This window comes from Glandiceps talaboti, chromosome 2, assembly GCF_964340395.1.
Source record: "Glandiceps talaboti chromosome 2, keGlaTala1.1, whole genome shotgun sequence".
Classification (NCBI taxonomy): domain Eukaryota; kingdom Metazoa; phylum Hemichordata; class Enteropneusta; family Spengelidae; genus Glandiceps; species Glandiceps talaboti.
The window spans coordinates 13438693-13465044 of NC_135550.1; the positions used below are offsets into that span (position 1 = coordinate 13438693).

At 35.7% G+C, this 26352-nt stretch overlaps 1 protein-coding gene across 2 annotated transcripts in view; it reads left to right on the forward strand.

The window, feature by feature from the left end:
* The first annotated feature begins 933 nt into the window (after positions 1-933).
* Positions 934-26352, forward strand: part of LOC144453555 (MAP/microtubule affinity-regulating kinase 3-like) — a 33102-nt gene continuing 7683 nt past the window's right edge. The window contains exons 1-11 of one of the 2 annotated variants that reach the window (XM_078144872.1): positions 934-1459; positions 1550-1696; positions 2120-2173; positions 13415-13463; positions 15684-15820; positions 17585-17641; positions 18428-18664; positions 19336-19455; positions 20274-20486; positions 23587-23758; positions 24184-24198. In XM_078144872.1, the coding sequence (XP_078000998.1) occupies positions 1382-1459; positions 1550-1696; positions 2120-2173; positions 13415-13463; positions 15684-15820; positions 17585-17641; positions 18428-18664; positions 19336-19455; positions 20274-20486; positions 23587-23758; positions 24184-24198 (1279 nt within the window). In that variant the 5' untranslated portion in view covers positions 934-1381. Of the gene's footprint in view, positions 1460-1549; positions 1697-2119; positions 2174-13414; positions 13464-15683; positions 15821-17584; positions 17642-18427; positions 18665-19335; positions 19456-20273; positions 20496-23586; positions 23759-24183; positions 24199-26352 lie in introns of both variants that reach the window. The other variant, XM_078144873.1, reaches the window with a different exon arrangement.

Genomic DNA, 26352 nt, shown 5'->3' on the forward strand with positions numbered 1-26352 from the left:
TATGTCCATGACATTGTTAAGTTTAAAAACAGTGGGTGATTATTTTTTGACTGATTACAGACAATCTTCACTAAATCATGTTCTTGATGTGACACCTACGTGCATTTGTGGAAAAATTGTCATCTCACAAAAATGAAGTAACTGAAGCCAATTTTATGCAACTATGGATAGATTTCTCTTCTTTATTTTGTAATTTTAGTTTGGTTAATTGCAGTATAAACTCTTCTTGTTTTTTTCAGATGTTCATTATGCAATAATATAGTCATTATTATTATGATTATACATGAGAAAATAAAAAAATTGGTATGGCTTTATCAACAGTCTCCTAAGCATGCTCCTGTAAACCACTTTTCTCAAAAATTGATGCATATTTTTTTGATGGCTGCATTTATTTATAATTTCCAGGTAATAATTAGCACCATCAAAAGGAATTATTATTTATAAATAAGTTTGTTATGACATGGAAATATGTAACATCTTTGGACTACACTCTCATAAATTTCAAGCTTGGCATGCGATAAACAGATATTACAAATGATATGATAGCTGGAATAAATCTATTAACAGTAGTTTTTATGAAGTCCCTTTATATCTAGCTATCTGTTGCCTGTTCAAGGGTGTTTCAATTGATATTGGTCAATGCACAATTAAAGTATTATTTCTAAATCCACTAAAACTTCACCTTTCACTACAAAACTGTGCACTTGTAAACTCTCCATTCTGATAATGAATGCGCTCTACTTTCGTAATTCAATTCCATGTACAAAACTGGCCGATTGACTTTCTTTAATACATGCACAGTTAGAAATGGTGAAAAAATTAGCTCAGCTGATGTGATACCAGCCTTCGTACAGATGACGTCACCAATAAGGACAAACCAATCACAATGCAGTATTGATCTCCACGGGACAGAGACCGTTTTGCGCACGACACGCTAGTGTGGGCTCTGGCGTGCAGAAAGACTATTGTCGGCCATTTTGTTTTGAATATTAGAAAAAAATTATTTTAGTATGGTTTTTACCTTGAAATGCTGGCGATCTCAACGACCATCACCTTTTCAAGCTCGATAGGACCACACCAGAGATCTAACAGAAGGTTCATGACCAGGATTCAGTGTTACAGAGGCCGCACAGGGCGTGTCACCGAGGATTATTGTTGAGAAAGCGTCCGTACACATTGACGAGAATATTGTTATTTCAGGCGGGTTTCGACAACTTTCGTCTTGTTTTGTACATTTGCATGTAACGTCGGGCGATTATCGACATAATATCCAGTATATACGGCATGTGGATAGATGTAAAGATCTTTCAGGTATCCGGTTAGAGCCCGTAGGACCTTCTAACTCTACCTTTTCCGGAAATCAATTCACATCCGATTCAACATGTCCGCTCGGCCAGTTTTACAAACAGTGCACGAAGATCGCAGTCATCATCACGGCCGTCACCATCACCATCATCACGTAAGTTGATAGCGATATTATTTATTCAACCGTTTAAATATTGTTGTATCCAAGCAGATTATAAATTTTCGCCTTGATTCATTATTTCAGGATGACGCAAACCCTGGCCGGTCTAGTAGATCTCGAGACAGGAATGACGAGCAGCCTCATATTGGGAAATACCGACTCCTGAAGACGATAGGCAAAGGAAATTTCGCTAAAGTAAAACTAGCAAAACATTTACCGACAGGGAAAGAGGTATGTTGTCATGCATTTAAATGACCGACTTCTTTAAATTGTAACGTTACGGCGTACAGAGGGTAACTCACTAACTGTCATTTCATTATCAGATGATCGTCAGAAACACCCCAATGACTTCAATACAATAATTAGCCCATACGACAGATCTACTTTCTCTGTCTGATCCAACACGATTCTGGTTGGTGACTACCCAACGAGAATGGTTCCACATGAGAATTCAGCTGAAAATTAATTTAGGTAAAATGGACAGTTTCTATGTTGTGGTTTACCAGCGGTCAGTTCACGTAGATGTTATCAGTAATACCAGTTGAATATGTATATTGTAAAGGAGGTGAAAAAAAGGAAAGAAAAGAAACTGTCGTGTTAAAACCAATCCCTGAAAGTTATCAGCTGTGATATAATTTCTTTATCTTTGGACAGGTTGCCATCAAGATAATAGACAAGACACAGCTAAACCCAAGCAGTCTTCAAAAGGTAAGGAGCTTATAAAATCTAGTACTGATCTGTGTCAGTGTAATCAGTTGGGAGGCCCTTGGATTCTAGCCATTGGCAGGAAGCCATTTTACTTTGTTGTTGACCATAGTTTTATTATTTACCTGTTGTTCAATACAGGATATCACATATCAAATCATTGAAAATAGTCATAATTGTATGTACAAAACAAGCCAGCTTTGAAGTATATTTTTAACCCTGTGACTATGAGCATCATACAGCTCTGTCAAAGTAGTACCCTGGTGTAGTAGTGACTGAAGTAATCCTAACAGAGTGAACCAGGACTGTTCCGTTATTGACCTTGGCATCCAAAGGCGCACTCACATCGACTGTCAAATAATTAGATAGCCGAAACACATACTGCGTGGTTGTAAAATGTGAAAAAATATGTCGATTGGAATATCAAGGAACAATATTGTTTGTCATTGTATTGCAAGGTTGGGTTAGGTTCAGAGATGTTCAGTAATGTGTTGACCCTCATGAGACCGGTTTTCATTGCATTGGAAAGTCAGATTTTTCATTTGTAAGGGGCCTTTCAGTTCTCCCTTTACAGTCAGCACAAACAGTAAGACTACAACACAAGTCCTTGAATAAGTCTTGCTATTGGTATTTAGAAGAAGGGCAATCTTATAATTATTTCATGACTTGACTTTAAAACATTTATGCATGGGTGTAGGTTCATGTTTGTTATTTGAAGGTACATTAAAAAAAAGTAGTGTCTATGTTTGTAACAGAAGTAGGGTAGGGCAAGTATTTCTGTAAGAAAAGTTTTGTTGTGAGGGCCAATTGTAAACTATAATATTGTAGCATGAGTAATCATGGTCTGGCCTTGTAAACAATATCATGAATATCATGCCGACTTATTGAATGCTAAATAGATGAACAATGTACCATTACTTTTGTTTGATGGCAGTGAAAGTTCACACACTATACACATATATATGCAATAAATAGGACATAATTTATAAATTATATGTATAACATTATACATGTAATTTAAACTGTTAGAACCCGAACTTGAATGTGACATTGGCAGGTATTTGTGTTGCTATATAAACATTTATTTGTCTCCAAGATGATGCAGACTGAAGATTACAAAAGCATAACTCTAAGAGTGTTGTCAATGGTAATATGTGTGAAGAATACACAGACTCAGTACATGAGCATATCAGTGAATCATTATTCTATATAGAAATTAGAATATATAACCGCGACAAAAGCAGAATGAGTGACAATACTGTCATCAGTTCCCGTGACATCACATCCTGTCAGAGGTCATGCTAATATTGCAGTGAAATTTATACAGGCAATGCTATAACTAATTTACTTGATTGATTGATTGATTGATTGATTGATTTAGATTTCCAGTTTAAAAAATTGAAATAAATACAAATGGATTAAACAAGATGGCAATGGCAGTCTAAAAATATGTAGGACGAGCAAGCTATTTCCTCTGCTTCATGGATTGCGTCACTGATACTGTGACCAAGAACTGGCATTAATTGATAAATGTAACAATACTTCTTTAAAAGGTTGCTGAAGTAGTGAGAATATTGTAATGACATTTCTACAGAGATGTCATGCCATTGTTTGGTGATAAATTAGCACCTGGGAGTAATAGGTATTAAAATGATCACAAATGACTTTTCCTGTTTTATGTAGAAGGCCTCTGCTGTCATGTGCGTAGCATAATTTCACTGTAAATATAGCAATTCCGTCAGCTTTCACCGCACACAATCACACACAGTGGAAAAGGTGCCTATGTCAAATACAAAAATATGTCAATATTCAGGGAATATCAGTTTGTTTTAGTATATCTGTTTCAGTGGATACATATTGACAGTTCTGTTGCTAATCTCTGTTGACATGTTACTGATAACGATAATGTCTAATCAAGGACTCATCTTTTAGTTTGCTCCATATTTGAGAGAGATTTAAAAAAAATCATTTTCAAGTCTGACCTACAAACCATAATATTTTGTGATTGATGGCTTATTTATTGTGACCCATTTAAATATGGCCATGTAAATTTCAATGTTATATTTTTTTTTGCCATAAAAGAAGTCACCACCTAAAAAATGAGGATCTGAGTATTTTTATTCAATGTGTACAGTTAAAATTCAGGAGAAAACTGTCTGAAGAGCTCTGAGACATAATTTATATATGTACCTATTAAAGGTAATCTCTGTGAGAAGGCTAGGAAAAACGATGAGTTCGGGAGACAACAGCAGCTTAATGAGATCGCCTTCTAAACATTCATTTTGAGTATTCATCCCAAACTGCAAGGAGATTTTGCTGTGCTAGTTAGGTGACATGTGATGTAACACTCACTGTCTGTACATGTTAAAGCATTCACTATATAACCTCCATTGATAATGCGATGACTGAGAGGCTGTGATTAAATTGACAGCAAAAAAAAGGAAGTAGATGAATAAGAATTTCTTTGTCTTTAATGACATAAAAAGTGTGACAAATTGTGTCAATTATATTCTCCCATTTTGATTAATTGCAACTCAGGTAAAATGTATGTCACCTTAATTAATCTTACTCCTCATTTTGAAAAAAATGAATCCTGCTGATATGATGGTGCCAGTTCAAAAAATTAACTAGAGTGCACTATTTGTTGCAGTGCTTTTATTGACGATTAGGATTAGATTGAATCTTTCTACACACATTTTACTGGTTTTACTCAACCAGTGTATGGTTTTTACCAGTGCTGCATACCTCCTCTGTACCCCCACCCCCACCTCAACCCAATCTAGAGTTTGAAACTGTCATAAGAAAATTGGTATGATTGACTCACTACCACAATTCATCTTGTTCTGATTGGACGATGACCTTAAAACTTGCAAACAACAATTTCAGTAGCTTTAAATTGAAACCCTTCTGAATAATAATTACAAAATGTAAAACTGTATGATGTTGATAGTTGACAGAATGTGCATGTCCTCAAAGTAATTGAGTTTCTGATGCAAAAGACCTGGTTTTCTAAATGGTTTTTAAACCATTTTTAAAAAATGAATATCTGCAGTGTGAGTGAAAAGGTTATACCTTCTTCTATACAGTGAACCTTAAATCTCTCGCATTTTTACTTACCTGTATTATTTCATATGGGTTGTAACTTACCATCAGATGTTATTCCCCAATATTGTTCTTCGTTCAGCCAAGAAAATATGAGTCAACTAAGGGGCTTTGTCACTACAAGTCGCTCGACTAGTAGTGACAAGGCCCCTTAGGTCACTCATGTTTCCATTGGTTGAACAAAGAAAAATATTGGAGAATAACATAATTATACCAGCGGCAGTAGTATCAAAGAAAAATCAGGGAAAGTAATGGTAATTTTGAACGGTTTGACTCACATTTTGACTTGATTTTGAACACAGCAGAACCCGTAACAGAGACGCGTTGTCATGACAGAATGACCATGTATAAATTCCATATTTTCTAGTTCAACTTGGCCTGTGTATAATTGTATAATGGATACTATGGCAACTACATCAGAGATGTGCTGTTGCCACATATACTGTATGTTCTCCTCGTTTGTACAGTTTGGAAGGGTCAAATGAATATGAAATTCTGATAAATAAATATACTCTGTGATAGATCATGTAAATTTTGTATGGGTTTGTCAAGCATTGTGTGACAACTGATGTGATGATTGATTGCATATGCTTCATGTTTTAATCTGTATTCTGTTTAAATATGCTACAGACACCACCTGTAAATGGCTATGTGCAAATATTCATATTGCCATCATTTTTTTTCGTGACCAGACTCTTTTCATGTTGGCTCCTACAATTACCGGTTTTGTACTGACAAAAGTTTGTAAACAAGTGTGTTTTTACATGTAAAGCCACCACCTACAGAGAGCACAGCGAGATGATAACAAAGTTAATGATCAGTATCACAATCGATCACATCCTAGTTACATAGCTTGAACTATTTGACCCTCTCCCATGAAGATGATAGTAATTTATTTTGCTTCTCTCCAGGCTTAGAATTAATTTGAAACCTACTGGATATACTTTTCATTGTATTTCTTCGTCTTCAATATGTTGAATTCCATGTCTGTCGATTGCTTTACTTGTAATCAATGCTGTTACATGAAGATGTGACGTCGGCAATGTTTATTATCCAATGCTATTATTTATGCAAGTCTTCATATTCACTTTGATGTAAGCTGTCTGCACTCCTGCAAGATTAGCGTTTTGGCTTAGCAAGCGTCTGTGTAATACAGTAAATTGTATTGAGATATTTGAAACTGGAAAGGTTGCTGACCCAGCTGTAAATGTAGACAGAAAGGAACAAATGGAATGCAGTGGAAACACAGCATCATAGATTTTCGAACACTCATTACCTGTAATGACAGTAGTTTTATGTGCATGACATCAATAAATTATGGGACTAACGATAGGCAACTCAAAAGAAAGTGCTTGATATCAAGTCCACAATATTTGATGGTCTGGGCACGCACTGATCGTTACTTGGAACTCAAAAGCAGTTCAGATTTTGACAAGCTATAACGATGGCTATAAATAACATCTGAATCAGATGTTTAGTTTAGTGGTGGCTTGCTGAAAATTGGTGCGAAGGAACGGAAGAACACCCTGTGATTGAAACAATGAATAGAATGACTATTTGCAGGAGGCTAGTAGTAGTAGTATGAGGCATTTTCAAATTTTAAATTTATTCAGACTTTATGTTGCATGGTTGACATGACACTGCAGATTAAAATTCATATTGAGTTTAAATTGTTGTAACTAATAACTGTAGGTCGGCTACAACATGCATATATTCACACTATTTATGACAAACGGAACGTTAGATTTGATATTTGACAGTTAATGAAATTTCCTAGTTCAAAATTTTGACAAAACGTAACTCAAAATTAGGTTTACTGATGTGTGTGCGAAGACTTTTGATAGAGGCAAGTTTTTGTGTGTGAATTATTAGTGCATAGATACACAGTTCTTGTTGGAGAAATATGGAAGGATGGACTTTGTTCATGTTTTTGCACATATCTAAGGATACATGTATTACCACCAACTATATTATAAATATTGACAGATTTTTGTTTGAACTAGACTGAATGACAACCAAACAGTCCAAGCTTCCATATGCCTGTCCTTTTGTTATACAAGATGATGTAATAAAGGTGTGATAGCTAGTCTTTTATGCAGTGAAGATGCATTATGTGAGAGCATCTCTAGACAAGTGTGACAAGTAGGGGCATGTCTAGGGTTGTTTTCGGGCTAAAAAGCTTCACCATGGCATTGACCTTTACAATGTAGAGGTGATATTTTCAGTGTGAAACACCTCGTCATGCATCACTGTATTATCACAAAACATGTAGGAAGCTAGAGACATTCTAATTTTCATATAAGTGGCAGCCATGTTGAGCAAGTTATTATTGTCAACCTCAACAATAGTTTCTTTGATTCGTATAGGTGAACCGTTTGGCCTAACCGACAGCTGAAGTCAGGTTTCAGTATAAACGAAATTATATTTTGTCAAATTACTTTAGATGTATATAGAATAGATTAAAAGAATAGATTTAGACCTCCAGCACCCTTTAATTACACCGTATCTTTTCTAATGTGATATTTCAAAGGACAAACTTTGATATTTTCTATATATATTGTTTAGGTACGGTTTGTAGCCAAAATGGTTGTGTGGTCTGGTAACTTGAATACATCATGGGTTGTACCCTTCGGTCACACAGTTGTGTATTTATCACTAGTCTGCGTGGCTATGTGTCAAAGCCCTTTCGCAGATATGTCACACACAGCACAGTGTTGTGTCACACATAAGGGGTTGTGGCAATGGAATCTATGCGAGAAATTGTGCAAGAAATATTGAGGAGTAGGGTAAATGGATTCTGTCAAGACTGAAGTTTGGCCAGAATATGAAATTTTGATGTTTTAGGAATTTAAGTGTCGTAGCTGGTATAGATGCTGGTCATCCAAAGTGATTGGTGATTAGTAGAGAATTAGTCCACATACTGTGTACAATTCAGTGTGTGATATTATCATCTCTAGCTTACCAGCAACTGTTATGTGAACCTATGAGTACTTCCACTGTTCAAGGCCTTGCCCTTGCTACCTGCAGACCATTTCCTTTCAGAGTTGGCTCAGACAACACACATCTACAGGGCGCACTAGTCACAATAGCAGCCATTGTGTAAACACACAGTTGGATACAAATTATTCTTTTGTCTTTGTTTTTGTCAAAAAACAAGCTTGTAAAGGTTGTGGTATAGTTTAACCTTAATGTTGATGATCAAAGGTGAAACGAAAGACAACTCAGTATTGTTATGTGTCTTGAGTTGGAGAATATAACCTTAGAGAAGTATTGTAGGCAAAGGACTTATTAGAACAAAAGGACTGCCAAAATCCAAACTGTTGGAGTTGAGAAAGTAGCAGGCAATGTCAGTCAAAGATTGTATGAATGTCATTGACCATAAATACCACTTCCTGGCCTTTTACAGTGAAATGAATTGAGAGGTAAATAGATGGGCAAGACACAATGGACATTATTGTAGACAAGGCTGAGGTCAGATTTTAGTCATAATACTGTAGCCAAGTAGTGAAGCCATGGTAGAATGACAACATAGAATTATCTTTCTGAACTTTGACCTCATTTACATAATAGCATGTACTGTATCTAGCAAGTAGATAATGGTTGGTACTTTAACATGATAGCTAAAAGTGTGGTGTTCAGTGGAACAAGATTTAAATGTTTTTGGAGGAATGTGGTAATAAGGTCTTAGAATCGCGATGATATCAAGTTGTTTCTATAAAAAAAAATTCAGCCTGTATATTGGTATTACTACAACTGTATGAACAGTGTGCATTCAGAAGCCAATGTGATAGGTACAATGTAACTGATACAGCAATTTCTTTCGGGGCACCAAAATTTGGTGTCCTCACCGCTTACTATGCAGTGATTCATGAGAAAATCCAGTTTCTGTCATTTCAACTCACAAGGTTAGAAGACTACTTAGCAACATCAGTCACAGTACACATGTTGTTCTAATAACTTGAAATTGTTGGATATTAGCATACATTTTGAAAAGATAATGATGGAAAATATGACACTATCAAACCCTGTGAGTCCCTTAGTGTGTGGTAAATCCGCATAATTATACCCAAAGAAAAAAGCATTAGCTCTACAGGAGTTAGATGTGATTCGGTCAAAAGGAAATGAGAGATGACATAAATAGATGAAGTGATGCACCACAAGATTATATCACCATCATTTTGAACAGTACGATGACTAAATGGACAACCTCCAAGTGATAAGTTTCAGTGATTATTAGAAAATCTTGATGTGAATTACATGTAACAAGAGTGACAGACATCTTTCATTGAATGTCACAAAAGTGTTTATTTATTCAGTGAGTATGAATACTTGATTGATGAAGTTGGATTAGCAGTCAGATAGTCACATAATGATGTGTCTTTGTCTATGTTGTCATTTCTGTGTATCAGAAACACTGTTAAATGTAGTATTTACCGCAATCAGGGGGTGAAAGGTCGTCGTTGATTTTGTTTTTGTTATATTTAGACTATAAATGTAATGTTGTAAATTGTCCCTAAATTATATAATATGTAGGTCAAACTCGGCATAAATGTTGATTTTTAGGGTTTTGCAATTCATAGTGTCATTCCTTGACTTGAGATTACAGTCATACTGATTAGTAACTGTTATATATGGCCTTCTTTTTGTGTTCTGAACCTGTATTGAAAGTGATAGCTAATGGGGAAATCCCATCCAATATTACTCCATGGTAATTACTGCTGGTGTTTGCATTTGTAAACCCCTCTGTGGCAGCAGAAACTTGATTGAAAATCTAATATTGTAGTTGTCAAGGACATGAATGTATCCCTTGGCAATTTGAGTCTTGTACAAGCAGCTTGGGCGTGAAAGCCAACCTCAGCATATCTGATATGTTATGTAGAGAATATCCATTTTATTGCAAAATCTATGAGTTACGACTAACATCCATATAGATTATAGAACGTAATACTGAATATAAATATACAGCAATTATGGCCAGAAATTTGTGCTGTATTATATTGTAAGTTATGTAAAATTAAGATTGGGGATGTTTTAAAAAATACACTACAATGTATGTCATGAATATTTTACATTTGTGGAAATATTGGTACACTGTTTTGCAATGATTTCAGAGCCTGATAATATTGAAATGAACTTCTTGTAGAGCGCTCTTCTGTTTTAATGCATGATATTAGTACATGTTGCAAATTTGATTTGGAATTGATGTTACAAATGCCTGGGGCACCCCAGTAGATAGTATCTGCACACTGCACTGTCCTTGAAAAAAATAGCAAGTTTAGCACTTGTTTAAAGACATATAATGGTGAATATAGTGTTTTGCCAAGTTTTTGAATATTGTGTTACAGTATGGGAATTTGGTAAAACTTACTGAAGATTTCCATACCCGTGTTCTCCCTTCTGTAGGGAAAGCATGGTGCTAACACTTTCCTTGCCACCCAGGACACCGTGCTTGGCAGGTTTCTGTCTGATCTTCAAGTTTTCTACATCCTTGAACTCGAGATAATCTTTCAAATTTATAATACTTTTACATGTGGAGAAATGTCTGATCCCAATGTGTATGTTACATATTAAGAGTATTTTCCAATGTTGAATACAAGCATAATTGAGAATTATAATGTTATTGATATGTAAGTTACATACCTCATTTTGTGTTGTATATACAACTAAAATTACAGTACTATTGATATGTAAATTATTATTCAAATTAGCCATCATGCTTGCACTTCTTCGAGGGGAGGAACACTGCAATATGTTGTCATAATTTTGGTGTTGGACCCCTGGGAAATTTGGGTAAAATCTGTGTAGATTTCTATACCTTCAACTGTATTTTTTATGGGGGGGGGGGGGGGGGGGGGGGCTTGGTAAAATATCTGGTGAACTCTAGGTAGATATTACTTACTTATTGCCTTTGATTAAAACACTGGCAATGATGTCGCAGGTATAATGTTATTGAAAGCCATCACTACTCTTACCAACAACTGTAGTGTGGAGGCTCATGACAGTAATCTGTGTGTGATTATTATCATAGTGGCCTTTGTCATGTCAATTCTGAGTTAGATTAGATAGGTCTTTAGACTGTTTATAGGTGTGGGTACTAGGTGTTGTTGTCTTCCCTATTCTAGGGTTGGTAATGATGTAATCTTTGCTATTCCAACTTCCATGTTTAGTACTGAAAAGAAGGTAGTGATTATTAATACCCGGAGAATTTCATGAATGATTACAAAGTATACAAATATGTAGGTAGTCTATACGATAGGACTTGTCATGTCTTTGGTCAGGGCCGTACGGCATGACATAATTTTACAGTTTGTATACAGGAGCAGACAACTAATTTTAGTTGAATAGAGATGATAACAATTATGACTGATCTCATAGGAATGATAAAAAAAAGTAGAGTTCGATAAGCCGTATCCAAACTTCCATGTAAAATACAAATCTGATTTGCCATCTTCAGTGTTTACCAAAATGGATTCAGGTCTTGCTGTATGTCACACTGACTCTCACTTTATGTTATGAAAATTGTAAAGTTCATATCACAGAACAGTAACACCCAGTAACACCCATTGTGATATAAATAAGCTACTGTGCTGTACTTCAGTTTCCTTTCAAGTACTGTGCTGAAAATTTGCCGTAGTGATGAGAGAGAGAAAAAAGTTCAAAACACCAGAAAAGTTATAGAAAGGCAAGAAGTAAACTGTAGACAGTTGTATTACATGTTGTAATGACATGGTCAGATTTTGATTCGGGTGGTATACTGTACATGAGAAAAAGGATTGAGGTGAGCTTTTACCGAAAGTTAGATAGATTATCAAGCATGGCTAGGTCGGGGTAAAATTTCTCTGAATATAAATTATATTTGAAAGAGTTTGTCATATCAGCTGGGAACAAAAATGTGGTATTGAGTAGGTAACAATGTATTAATGTTCCTATTGAACAAGGTAACATGCGCGCTAAGACCTGTCGTTTTGTGTGAGGGTCCTCCTGGTAAAATGAACATAACTCGTTCAACCACTTCACTTGATGTCAGAATGGTATCAAAACAGTCATTATACTCCAGAAATAGTGTTGTTAGTTTTTTCTAAATTGTCAAGTACCCTCTATGAGAAGGGAGGCGCATTCCCTTTCTGGCCTCAAATTGAGGAGCACTGAAGTGGTCTCTATTTTGAAGGCCAGGAATCTTATTAAACGAACACTGATTTTTGGGTGATGTATGATGAGTGAGTTTGATGCATTGTTAGAAGGATGACAAACTACATTGTACTTGTAGAAATGCCATTGGATGAAAAAAATATGTTCATCATTTTTCATGCGCCATTTTCATCATCTGTTATCCAAACATGTTTACTACCCTCCAAGGTATGTCATATTTGTTTGTAAAGATATACAACAACTCTTTGACCCCCGAAGTAATTCAGCCACGCAGTTTGATACTATAACATACAGTACATGTACAAGTATATGAAGTTATTTTGGGTGTTAACCTACACAGATCAGCCATCTGTTTGCAAAGGTCATTCATTCTATTTGAAGTACCATGGTTCCCTATTACACATGCACACAGTTGACTGTATGGATAAAATACATTTATAGTTTCTCATCACTTTATTAGTGAGGAGGGATGTTATAGAAATATCAGCCTATGTAGAGTTATTTTTGAACAAGCCAATGTTTAGCTTTCAAATCATAAATTTAGACTATATGTTGCCATTTTCTGTCATTCATTTTCTACTTCTCGGCTATGTACTAGAATGTGACCCGTCAATAAATGAATTTTAAAAATGTTCTTATCTGAGGTAGGATTATGATTGCTCTGTGTTTACCTTTAGTCTGCCAGGAAATGGTCAAAGGTATTCTATGTCTAGTCACCAACAACCATTCATCTCCAACTGGAAGCTACCCAGACCCCTTATGTCACTCTTTTTTGTGAACCAAGCTGAAACTTTTGTCAGTGCTATACAAATGTGATTAAAATGTGTGTCTGTGTAGGGAGTGGGTCTTTATGTCAGTTTCGAAGTATGACTGCGTTGTAGTGTGCTGTAATTTGATGTATTGTGCTGTCAATTGAAGTGTGTGTTCTGTGCATGGGTGTACATTATTAATGAAATTCCGATAACATGCATATTTTAAATTTACCATTCACAGGTACACAGAGAAGTAAGAATAATGAAAGTACTTGACCATCCCAATATAGGTAGGTTTTGAAATCACTCATTAATTGGACTGTTTTTTCCTCTTTCCCTTTTCAGCTGTACCGAGAAGTACGAATTATGAAATTAATAACCCATCCTTATATAGGTGAGCAGAGCTCTCCAATTTAAATCACTGCATGCATTTTTTTAGCATATGTCCATCTAGTTTTGCGCAAAAATTAACTTATTCTAGGTATTCATCCCATCCCATCTCTCATTTCATCCTTTGATTTTAAACATATTGATAAACAATTCATATAAATATTTTTATTTATTTATTTTTTTGGTATCTGTCTTTCAAATCTCTTCATTTTTTTTAATCGTCAATCATGCATTAATATGATATGGGGCTGCCAGGGTGAATCCAGTACCTGACTGCATGCATGTGCATGCATCAATGCACAGCTGTTTCTCTGCAATACATTGGCCTTCTCATACATTTGCTAGCTCAGTTCAGTGTAACAGAATGCTTGGTTTTTGTAGAAACACATGGGTATGAACACCTGTTTTGTACTTGAGCTGGTCAAATAATGGCCTCTAGTCATTAATAACTTATGAATGCCCATCTCAATTACTGTAACATGATGCATACATATTCTGGTTAAATTTATCGACTCAAGTTTAGGCGTGGTCCTAATCAATTGTAATCTTGACCTATATTTCATGGCTAAGAAGTCAAATCTTTTTGTCTTTGTTCAAGATTTGTGTAGGAAACATTACCCTCTTTCTCAAGGGGATATTATTTGTACACACATAATTACTAGTTGGACAAAAGATGAGTAACCTCGACTTTGTCCCTCAGGGTTACAGTTTTCTCCATCAACCATATCCGTCATACAAAGTGTGCCCGCTAATGATAGCCAAATTTTGTTGTTGTGGGTCAAAATGAGAAAAAAATGGTATTTCTTGTGAGTCACCACATAGTAAGAGTTAGGAGAATACCAAATTTTGGTGCATCACTAGAAAATGTGTGCATAGGTGGTGCGTCAAATTGGCATGGAGGGTACACTGACGTCATAAACCTACTGTACTTGTGTATTGCACCAACTTAAGTGAAATCATTCACCTTTTGCACTGGAAGTAAGTAAAAATCACTTTAAGAAATGTCAAGTCTATGTCTAAGTGTAATACTGTTGAACCATGAACTAATAGATTGATGTAGTATATAAAATGTTCACTTTGGCACTGCTATAAATCAGATGACCATAAAATAGTCAGTAATAGTATTATGGAAAGCTTCATGGCTATTATTAGCCATTAAAGTAGTGTAGGAATAACCTTTGACTGTGACCTTATCCTGTTCCCATGTATTCAGAATACAGCAATATCACATCGGAGTACCTATACACGTCATTGTCAGCTACTCAATTCATTGCACACCATAATACTTGCATTTTCTTACATCAGTGCATTATGATCAGTGTAATTGCAGATCTTCTTGTCCATGCAGTGCTTGGACAAGGAAATGCAAGATTAACAATAACAATGGTAACCACGGGAACTCTCCCTGTGGGTAGCCAACTGAACATTACTGCTGTTGTGAGCTACTATCAAAACAAACAACTTAATTAGGTGTTTTGTTAATGAAATGTTAAAATGGTTATGTTCAGTTTAGTTTATATGAATTTGTTTATAGTTTGCTGCAGTGATGTATTTCAAATGACATTGATAACAATGATGGAGATTTATGGGGGGGGGGGGGGTTATGGACATGTTCTGTTTTGTACATGCATCAATAGCAGTACTGGAGCCAAATACTAAAACTTGTATTTGTCCAATGACAGAATGACCTTGACCATGTCCTTTGAGGTCAAATGTACAGTAACAGTTTATTTGATCTCAAACTGGACTAACCTTACCCATGCATGTGTAGTTTATGAAATTCATTTCCCAAAGCCAGCATATGTTATTCAAATTAGCGAAAAAGAAATTGCCTGCTTTTCAATCTGGTTGCATAGACATGCTTTCATTCTATTATTTATGTTTTGCTCAGCATGCTTCTAATATTCCAGATTAATGTCCAACAATTTATATTACTCATCTTCCATATTAAATTTCTTCATTTCTTCATATAATGATTTATTTAATAATTCATATTGTAAATGTATATAAATATACCAGCATATGATTTCTGTTGTTTTTAATCAGTAATTTGTTTTTTTATATTATCGGTAGATTTTTCTCCATATTGCATGACTCTTTTCTTTTATTTTTTGTTGCAGTAAAATTATTTGAAGTTATTGAAACAGATAAAACTTTATACCTTGTAATGGAATATGCTAGTGGTGGGGAGGTTTTTGACTATTTGGTCGCACATGGTAGGATGAAAGAAAAAGAAGCAAGAGCCAAGTTTAGACAGGTGGGTCATTCATTGTGTGTTAGAGAAATTATTATTACGTATGATGTCTGTCAATTTTTGAGTGTAGCTCATTCTAAGTACGTATATGCACAATGGAAGTACACACTCAAACATTTTCTGTGGAGTTGATAAATACAAAAATTACATAATATTATATAATAATAATGATGATGATGATAATAATAATAAAGAAGAAGATTTATAAAGTGCCTAATCTCGGCAAGCAGTGCTTGAGGCACAGAAATATATGGGAAGAAAATTACTGTATGGTAAGAGGAAAAGTGTATTCACAGACACTGGATACTAGGCGATTGAAGAAGGCTGAGACTAATGTTGAAAGAGATAGGTGTTGAGAGAACGACGGAAGGATGTTGAGAGATTTGGATACAGTTCACTTTACTTGTTGATTTCTGATGATTATTTCTTGTAATGGATATTACATGTCTGTTTCTTTTCCTGGCCATTACAAAGTACAAGGTATATCGTGAGGCCGAACAGCAAGCAACAGAGTTAGCATGTTATACCTTTGAACTACTAATAGTACTATACACATAACTCACTGTCATAGTTGTCTGTAATACAGCAGCTTCACAAGCATCTGTGGTGCCATGTACAAAATTTAAAATATGGGGGAATGTATTTGAAAATCAAAAAATGTTTGTACAATTTATACTTTATGTGGTGTTCAAGTTAATATCTATTTTAAACAATCTTCTTTTATGGTGATTTATTGTACCCAGCACCACTCCAGAATTGTAAGCTTTATGTGTCAGAAGACAGTGTGTGCTAGTAAATACAAAGGTTAACAACGTCCTCTTATGTAGTGAAAACACAGATATTTTTAGATATGACATCACCATTTGATTCAAGCATAGCAACGGATGTGAAACCACTTCAGTACAGCCTGCTCAGCAAACAAAAAATCATTTAATGCAAACAATTATTTTATTTGTAAAAATTCCCATAACATTTTCAAATGAAATCGTAGAAATCATCCATATTTATTAGATAATGTCAAAACATTATAATCTAATAAAGGTGACAGATTAAAGAAGGGTGTTGTCATGTAATTTGTGTTAAGTCTTTGATATCTTAGGATGACATCATTGCTATAGTTATAGGTAGTCAATATGTCAATAATGCAGTGCTTTTGTACCAAGGTGTTAGAAGCCAAGTAACAGAAATGAGGAAATGCGGTTTCAGTTGACTTGTTGTCCATGCCCCATGTAAAATACCGACAGGTTTGCCTTACTCTGTTATTGGTCGTCTTGGCCACAACAAAATCACTGGTACTGGCACCTTACTACCCTTTGAGAACCTCTGGTGGTTTTACCGGGTTTACTGATTTGAGACAACCAAAATATTTCTTATTTAAAAAAAATATATTTTGCCAGTGTAGTATTATTAAAACTGACAGTGTCTGGTCTTCATTCCAGGCATTCAATATTGGACTTTATGTTTCCACTCTACACATTCAATGTCAGACTCTTATTGTTCAAGGCATTCAGTGTCACTTTCCATTCAAGGCATTCTGTGTCAGACTTACTATTCAAGGCATTCATTCAGTGTTAGATTATGTTTCTATTCAAGACATTCAATGTCAGACTCCTACTATTCAAGGCATTCAGTGTTGATTCCGTTTCCATTCAAGGCATTCAGTGTCAGACTCTTTCTACTCAGGGCATTCAATATTAGACTTTCACTGGTTTGTTTCTGAAGATATTCCGTATATTTGATGTTGTGTTTTGTCTCATCTCTCCACAGATTGTATCGTCAGTTCAATATTGCCACCAGAAACATGTAGTTCATCGAGACTTGAAGGTAGGTTATGTGTTCATCTATAATTTGGCTGGCTTCAAATCAAGTGCTAGTTTACTGATTTTGAATGAGATTGTGAATCATTGCTTGTCACTGTCAAATCTCAAGTCTGAAACACACCTGCTACCTTCTCAGTCTTATTTTACATGCTTTGAATGAATACAGCAGCCGTAAAGTGTGAGCCTGATATGGCCAAGTCTTTTAAATGTCTGAGCTGATTCTATTTAACAGGCAGGTGTAAGGTTTTACACCAACTTTGGTAAAACTTTTGAGTTGCATTATACCATTGAATTTTGTCAATAAGAACAAGCTCTTAAGCTTTGAACAAAAGGCACTGCTTATGCCATGTGGAAATTGAGATGATGTTATTCCCCAGTATTTTCTTCATTCGGTAGTCTGTAACTTGTAAGATGCAGACATTTGTGACACGCACGCCAGCAGCCAGCACTCATACAAGGGCTGAACAATACCACGTATCTTACAGTCTATTCGTTCGGCTGATTGAAATATGAGTGACATAAGGGGTTGTGTCCGTATTCGTCTTCAGCTTGTAGTGACAAATTAAGTAAAAATAGGAAAAACTTTCGCAATTCTGAATATTTTGAGTTGTATTTCAAGGGCCGCAGAACCAATAATGGAGATTCATATTGTCGTGATATAAAATGATCATGCCGTAAATCCTGTATTTTCTGTTCGAATACATACAAGTTTACTTGTGTAAGGTATAAGGACATTTACCTGACAATCAGTATGTTGCAAACTCACCTTGGATCATTTTGTATTCTGCAGGCAGAGAATTTACTGTTGGATGGTGACATGAACATCAAAATTGCAGATTTTGGTTTTAGCAATGAATTTACACCAGGTAGTAAATTGGACACGTTTTGTGGCAGTCCTCCATATGCAGCTCCTGAACTTTTCCAAGGCAAAAAATATGATGGTCCTGAAGTGGATGTATGGAGTTTAGGTGTTATACTCTATACATTAGTCAGTGGCTCACTTCCATTTGATGGACAAAATTTAAAGGTTTGTAGCCATTTCTAAGTTTGCTGACATAACAGTGTGAGAAGTTTGCCTTTGAATATCTCTCCCAATAGTTTGAGATACCCCCTCTCCCCATAGAAGTATAGCGTGAAGAATCGTGAACAGTGTAAAGGTCCAACCACAATTAGTTTTATTCACCATTGTGTTGTCATGGATACCCACCTGTGGAATGAAGAAATACAGTGCGGTCATGTGACCATAGTCGCTGTCAAGACTTGTTCAGACTTCTCTCGTGTTTCAGGGAATACAAGAAACATGTTTGTCTATATCAAAAAAAGATAACATACCCAAAACTGTAATGTTTAAAATCAAAACATTGGAAATATGGTATCTACCATATCTACGTTATCTAGCAGTTGGCACGTTAGCTCAGCTGGTTAGAGCACTCTGACTAGTGTTTAGGGGACGTGGGCTCAATTCCTACACGTGTCACTTTTCTTTCCTCATTTATAATGAATTCAAATATGGTAATTGTACACAAATTCATTAAAAATCCAATAACCATGAGATCACCATAGTGACACTTATAATCTGTAGACTGTAAATTGTTGATATTACAAAGCACATTTACAGATAGTCCTGAATGGGAATTTGTGTCTGCATAACTGTACACATACATATGTTAAATTTATGCGAAATTGACTTGCTTCTAGGAATTACGGGAACGGGTACTGCGGGGCAGGTATCGTATCCCTTTCTACATGTCTACGGATTGTGAGAATCTTCTCAAGAGATTTCTGGTGTTGAATCCACTCAAGAGAGCAAGCCTAGAGGTAGGTGCAAAGAGAGTACGTCTATACCCAGATATCTGGCATTACTCATTACTTATTCATTTAAATGATACAGTATTGCACATTCTGGATTATGTTTTAGCTATATGGGGAAGTGAAGTATGAGCTATATAAGATTTATGATACCGAGCGTTCATTTATGATGGCTCACGAAATGACTTTAAAATTCATGTTTTACAGAAAAAGGGCTATGCTATTGCTTTATGCAAGTATCATATTGACCCAAACATGTCAACTGAGCTGTGATCAGCCAACAATATCAACAGAATTGTACTGACATATCATCAATTGTCTAGCCTTCTGACAGTTACTATGATCTTAGTGTGACACATCACTGACTATGTGACAGATTACTGGCTGTGTGACACCACTGGCTATGTGACGCATCACTGGCTATGTGACGCATCACTGGCTATGAGTATATGACACATCACTGGCTATGTGACACATCACTGGCTATGAGACACATTACTGGCTATGTGACACATCACTGGCTATGAGACACATTACTGGCTATGTGACACATCACTGGCTATGAGACACATTACTGGCTATGAGACACCACTGGCTATATCACACATTACTGGCTATATCACACATTACTGGCTGTGAGTATGTGACACATCCCTGGCTATGTGACATCACTGCTGTCACACATCACTGGCTATGAGTATGTGACATCACTGGCTATGTGACACATCACTGGCTATGAGTATGTGACACATCACTGGCCATGAGTATGTGACACATCACTGGCTATTTATGTAACCTGTGATTTGCTCTCTTTTTTTCAATTTCAGTCAATAATGAAAGACAAATGGATGAATGTAGGCTACGAAGACGATGAACTGAAACCATACAAAGAGCCTGAAATGGACATTAATGACAATAAAAGAATAGATATAATGTTAGGCATGGGGTATACAAAGAAACAGATAGAGGACTCGTTATCACTAAATAAATACGATGAAGTCATGGCAACATATTTACTATTAGGTCGTCGCAAATCTGAGGTCAGTAGGGTAAGAATTTTGTATCTTTTCCAGTTGTCTTTGCTACCTACTACCATCTGTAAACATTCCACCACCAACATTGATTGATATCCTATTGTTTTGTTCCTCTGCATGGTTCTCTAAAGGTCAGTTGTTTAGTTTTGTGTTGTTGTTTGTTTCTTCTTTTTCACATCTTATTTTGCTATTATCTCTCAGTCTGGAAATAATAATAATTGTTCATTTATTTGTTTGTTGAAATTCTGTTATTATGCTACACTGTTTTCAGTGGAATGGGTTAGCTACTACTGTTGATGCTGTGAATTGATATGGATAGTCAATTGACATCAGTCTGTTCCACAATGATGTCCAGTTAAGATAAATACTGTGAACATAGATGACCAAGGTCAAATTAAAAAAATGTGTTTCCGATAACCTCTCTGACCCTAGTTTAAGCCTCTGACCCTAAATATTTTTTTATACATTTAAAACAAAAAAGATATGAAATTATTTTTCTTCCTGACCTTCATGCACATCTGTTTTCTTTCCCCAACAATGTCCGTATATATTTCATGAAACTATCACAGAAGGTGGTATTCTGGCCGACATTTTTCGGTTGAAGCAATATTTTTCAAAAATAAAAAAAACAATTAAACAGATAAAATGCACTAAACTAAAATCTCACTTACCTACCTTAGTTTTTAAGACCGTGTTATTGGAAACACACAATTATTTTTTCCCCAGTTGACAAGACCTGCTGTTTTTATGAGTTAGAAAGTTAGTCAAACAAAGTTCTATGCACAAAGCAGTTTACCATCTTGAAATTGTAGTGAAAATTGTAGAAGAAAATTTCATTCTTCAGTTGTTCTGCACTCTTGAAATCTGAGTCATCTTATGATGATAATACTATTTGATGTTTATAAGAGCCGTAACATCATTACAGCTCTAGTAATCAACAGTCGTAGCAAACCTCACAGTTTTCTTCCCAGAGTTTTTCAGCATCTCTTTGCCAATAATGCCTTATGAGTTTTCATAGTCACAGATTAAAGCAGTGAGTATCATACAACCAAGAGCAGGGTTGTATGGAAAGTGTAGTCTATGCAACATTGTTATAATTGAAATATATTAAACCTTAGTTTTTTCCTTTTAAAAACGCAGCTCAGTTAGTACCAAGACACCGACTTATTGACTCTGTTGCATTCTTTGAGACTGTCATTGCAACATTGTATTACTATAGGTAATACCATTTTACACTTTAGAAAAAACAGATATTGATATAAAATCTCCACTCATGATCTGTTTACCAAACACAACAACCTTGTGTGGAGGTTGGGTGACTTATTAGTGAACGCAATGAGAGTGATACACTGTAACTTACTTGGCTCGCAATTATTTGATACATGTGAAAACTATTTTCAATGACGGTTCCACAAAAGCGGTATACTCAAAGGGACAAACTGATGATTGGTTCAATTATAAGGTTGTTGCATAGACTACATTTTCCGTACAACTCTGATCTTGGTTGTATCAGGTGATCAAGTCCTTGATCCAGTTCCCTACATCACATGGTATAGACTTGTCACTTTAAAAAAAAAAAAGTCAGCCTATCACTTGATATGTTCCCAATGATATTTAGGATGAACACTGTGTTTAGCCTTCTGTTCTAGTTTTGACAGCACATGTAAGCTTTCATTTATACTTTGTCACGTCATTCAGCGAGTATCAAACACTAGACGTGAAATGATATATCTACGTTTGCATATTAAATTTCAGACAATTTGACATTGCTCATTGACATTGTCAAAAAAATAGCAAATAAGATAGGTTTATCTTTTGATCAGTCAAATCATAAACAAGTGTAGATTTAAAAATATAAGCCATATCCTGATGACTGACAGGTTTGTTGTTGTTTGTGCTCACTATTGCTGTTGTGTATATTTGTTGTAAAGTGACAACAACGACATGTTGGAGCACAAACAGTGACTCTTTTGATATCTTGACTGGAGACAAAACTGTAGATAATGTGAAATCCATTGTGTTACCTGTGCTGTTTAAAATGATTGAATGCACATACCATGTGTTAATAGATATAACAGTCATCAAGTCACCAGTCTGTTAATCGCAGTTTAAATACCCTTGTATATGTCTAGCTAAAAGTTAATCCCATGTCAAGCTGCTGGAGTCAATGACATGATATCAGCTGGTTGTAGAATACTGCAGTGTTGTCAGAGAAGTGAAGGTCATGTCATAGTACAGATGTAGACTCCTCAGTGTGTTAAACCCGGTTCATCATTCCATTTCAAACTATACAGGACACTGTACACAGCAGTATTTATAAACTGTAATGTCCTTACTTGTTATTAATTGTTTTGGCCTTCTGTTGCCTTGAAAGATCCAATTTGAAATGATGAGAAGTCTAAAAATGTATAATGGGAGTAAACAATATATTTTACAATTATTTGACATACAAGTATCGACAGTTGAGTTGTCTCTAATTTCACAAATAGTCTCAATTTTCAATTCCTGTATGAAGATCTGGATACCACAGTAATGAAGCTAACATGGAATTGTAATTTGAACCATATTGCCACCAAAAAAAATGAATGTACACCCCCAAAAAAATTGTCAAACAAAATGTTTTAGAATTTTCAGATATGATTAATCACAAATGAAGGTTTTGATGTATTGTATGGTGACACAGGAAATGGAGGATGAACCTAATTAATAGTTCTGATTCTAACTACAAGGGGTACATATTCTACCAGCTGATCAGTAGTCGTAAATTCCTCTGTAACTCTGTCATTACAATACATTATCTGCATATGTTTTCTAAAAACGTACTTATGCATCATAAAATCATTGCATTTGGCAAGTTTGCAAAGTGCATACTTAATATAGGTAATGAAATTGCAACCGTAGGACTTTATCTCAAGTAGTAAACAGAAGGTTGGTTGACCAGCCTAGAGAGTATGTGCATCCAAAGCAAAGAATTTTTGGAAATGTTTACCGTTGTAAGTTAACTTAGCACCAGAACTAGAAATATACATGTATCCATCTTGATGATTTGCGTGATGTCATTGTCAATAACTTTGTAATGATGTACTTTGCTGTGCTTATGTTTCAGTTGGAGGGAGGTGACTCACAATCAGGCAGTAGTCTGTCACTGAAACACCGGCCCTCAAGTGAATTATCGGCATCCAGCACCAGCCAGTCACCCTCACACGGTAAGGTGCATCGTAGCATCTCCTCAACCAATCAGAAACAGAGAAGGTTTAGTCATGGAGGTGAAAGTATGGGTCAGTGGGCATTCATTCAATTGTATCTATTCACCATCTGCATGAGGTTTTCCAACCGATTGAAAGCCCGCGGGCCACTGTGGCTAAGACAACTCGGTTCCAGACTGACCCATTCCAACCTCAACATGGTAGATTTCATAGCATATATAGCATAAGCTAGGCAGTTGCACATAGTCTATTGTCATGTGTATAGCTTACAAGCATATCTTTCATTGTCATGTGGGGCTTTGTTTTTTTGTCGTGTTCATTGGAATATTTCTTGCCTTCTTTTTTTTCACCTACTTAGCCCATACTTGGCCCATGGGCTCTCAATCATTTCTCAGAGAGATTCTTGGAATGCTACATTCCTCATTGTTGACAAACACATAATGATGATTAACAAATGTTTTTGTTCTCTCTATGTTGCCCCCCATTGTCTTCCAAAGCAGTGTACAAACGAGGTAAACTTCTCATTTTATGCTCAGAAAGTATCATAAACAAGCAAAATACTTCGTCTGTCACACCTAGTCTTGTACTCGGTGGTGTTGGTGTACACGGGGGTAAGGTTTTTCCAAACATTGTGACGCTGTTAAGTGTAGTACTATATTGTTTCGCTGCCACATGCATAATTACACCCTCACCCATCCCAGCTCGCTAAGTAGTAGATATTCCCTGCATGCAAAAAAAAAATGTAATGGCATGAAAGCTTTTAAGCCCATTTGTAGTAAATTCATCTTTCTCTAATATCAAGTAAGATGAGAAATGCACCATTGGGATATGTGAAGCTGAGGAGTGTTCTTGACGTTAATTTTTTTGTGCACATTTTTATGTTTGAATGTGTTGGACAGGTTACAATGTGACAGGTGTGGAAACTGTATTTACGGTACACCAGTACTGTTTGTTGTTATTGTCTGTGATATCCAATTTTCTATCAATCATGTGTGATGTCATATTATGTCACAGGTATCAAAGACCAAATATAGGGAGGGATAAACATGAATGAATTAATGACATTTATTTCTGAACACCAGATAACAAAAATAAGCTACACTTTCAAAGATCATACATATATTATACAAAATATACAAAAAGAATACAAAAGAAATACACAATTGTTGTCTGATGTGGACCATGGAAATAGTTCAGCAGAACTAGTCTTGACCATGGCCTGTACCTTTTTTTTTCTACACTTCAAAACGATAATGGGACATACTCAAAGGCACTTAACATAGGTTGCACATCACACTAGAAACTGACCCAAACGCAAGAAAATGGAAAGAAAATCAATCAAAAAAAGAAAATGTGTAGCTAAAACATTAACACTAAATTGAAAACCATCTCGGTATCACTGTCAGGCAGGATTGAAAATATTAAAAACTGTTTTAATTGACTTGTATGCAGTCACAAATGTTTGTTGCCGAAGACTTCCTAAAATGCCAGCTTGAAAGGTTGTTGACCTAATGTGACACATGGCTCCTTAGGCTGACTACAACTTGTAGTAAATGGTTGAACCCCTCAGCTTGCTGACATTTCTAGCTGATTGATCAGCTGGTGTACTGTTCTGACAGTTGTGATCTAAATTTGACCACACTGAAAACAACCTCTAAAATTTCTTCCTACTTCTTCTGTTGCTATGCCCCCAACTGAGTTTGTGGATAGTCCATGTGTGATTTATAGACATGACTACAATTTATATAGGTACTAAGAATATCAAAGCTATTTTTGCGAAAAAAATGCACATTCCTGAGTAACCTGTCTGACCTGTTAACATTTTGTAACAATTTAGTTGTAAATTTGTAAATAATTGGTATAGAATTTTACTTCCTATGAACAGGGTAAAGAACATGTAATCGTCATGGATGGGGTTGGGAAGAGGAAGGAGGTGTTTAGAACACCATGACAATTACACATTTTCCCATTTTAATCCCCCCCCCCCCCCCCAACATCAAACCAGTAATGATAGTTTACCATATTTAATATTTACTTATGATTAACCCGTGATTAACTATTATCTTGCGCTGCTAATTTATTTGAATTCATGTGATACGTTTTGGTTCCAGCAACATAGGTCTTGTTTTGCTTTTGTTTTGTTTTGACATGGTAGTATCAGTAAAAAAAAAAAGACAGGAGTGCATACTTGTAGAATGAACGTCAAACTGCAGTGTATTTCATTTTCAGTAGTAATGCACTACAAAAATGACCAACAAACAAAAATACCGCATAAACTCCTGTATATTTCACACCATAAGGTTAATTTTGCGTGGCAGTAATGGTTTGCAGTCACAGCATCATTTGATTTCTGATTTGATATTCACTCTTTTATTACACTATTTTACTCCTTCACTATTATAATTTGTGTGAATCCATTACTTGCCTGATGGTCAGCTGATGATAGCATCTAGTGATGGCCATACAGAAGACCAAATTTATTTCAAATATATATTTGAATGCATGTTGAATGTGATACACATTCTAGTACAGTGTCTGTTCAGATAAGTCAACTCACACAGTTGTAATATTCAGATTCGTATTATACTTAAAGTATGCAGAATGATTCACAAGTTTTTTTAAGACTCGTCTTGTATATATGCACTTGCACGCACACTTGTATACAT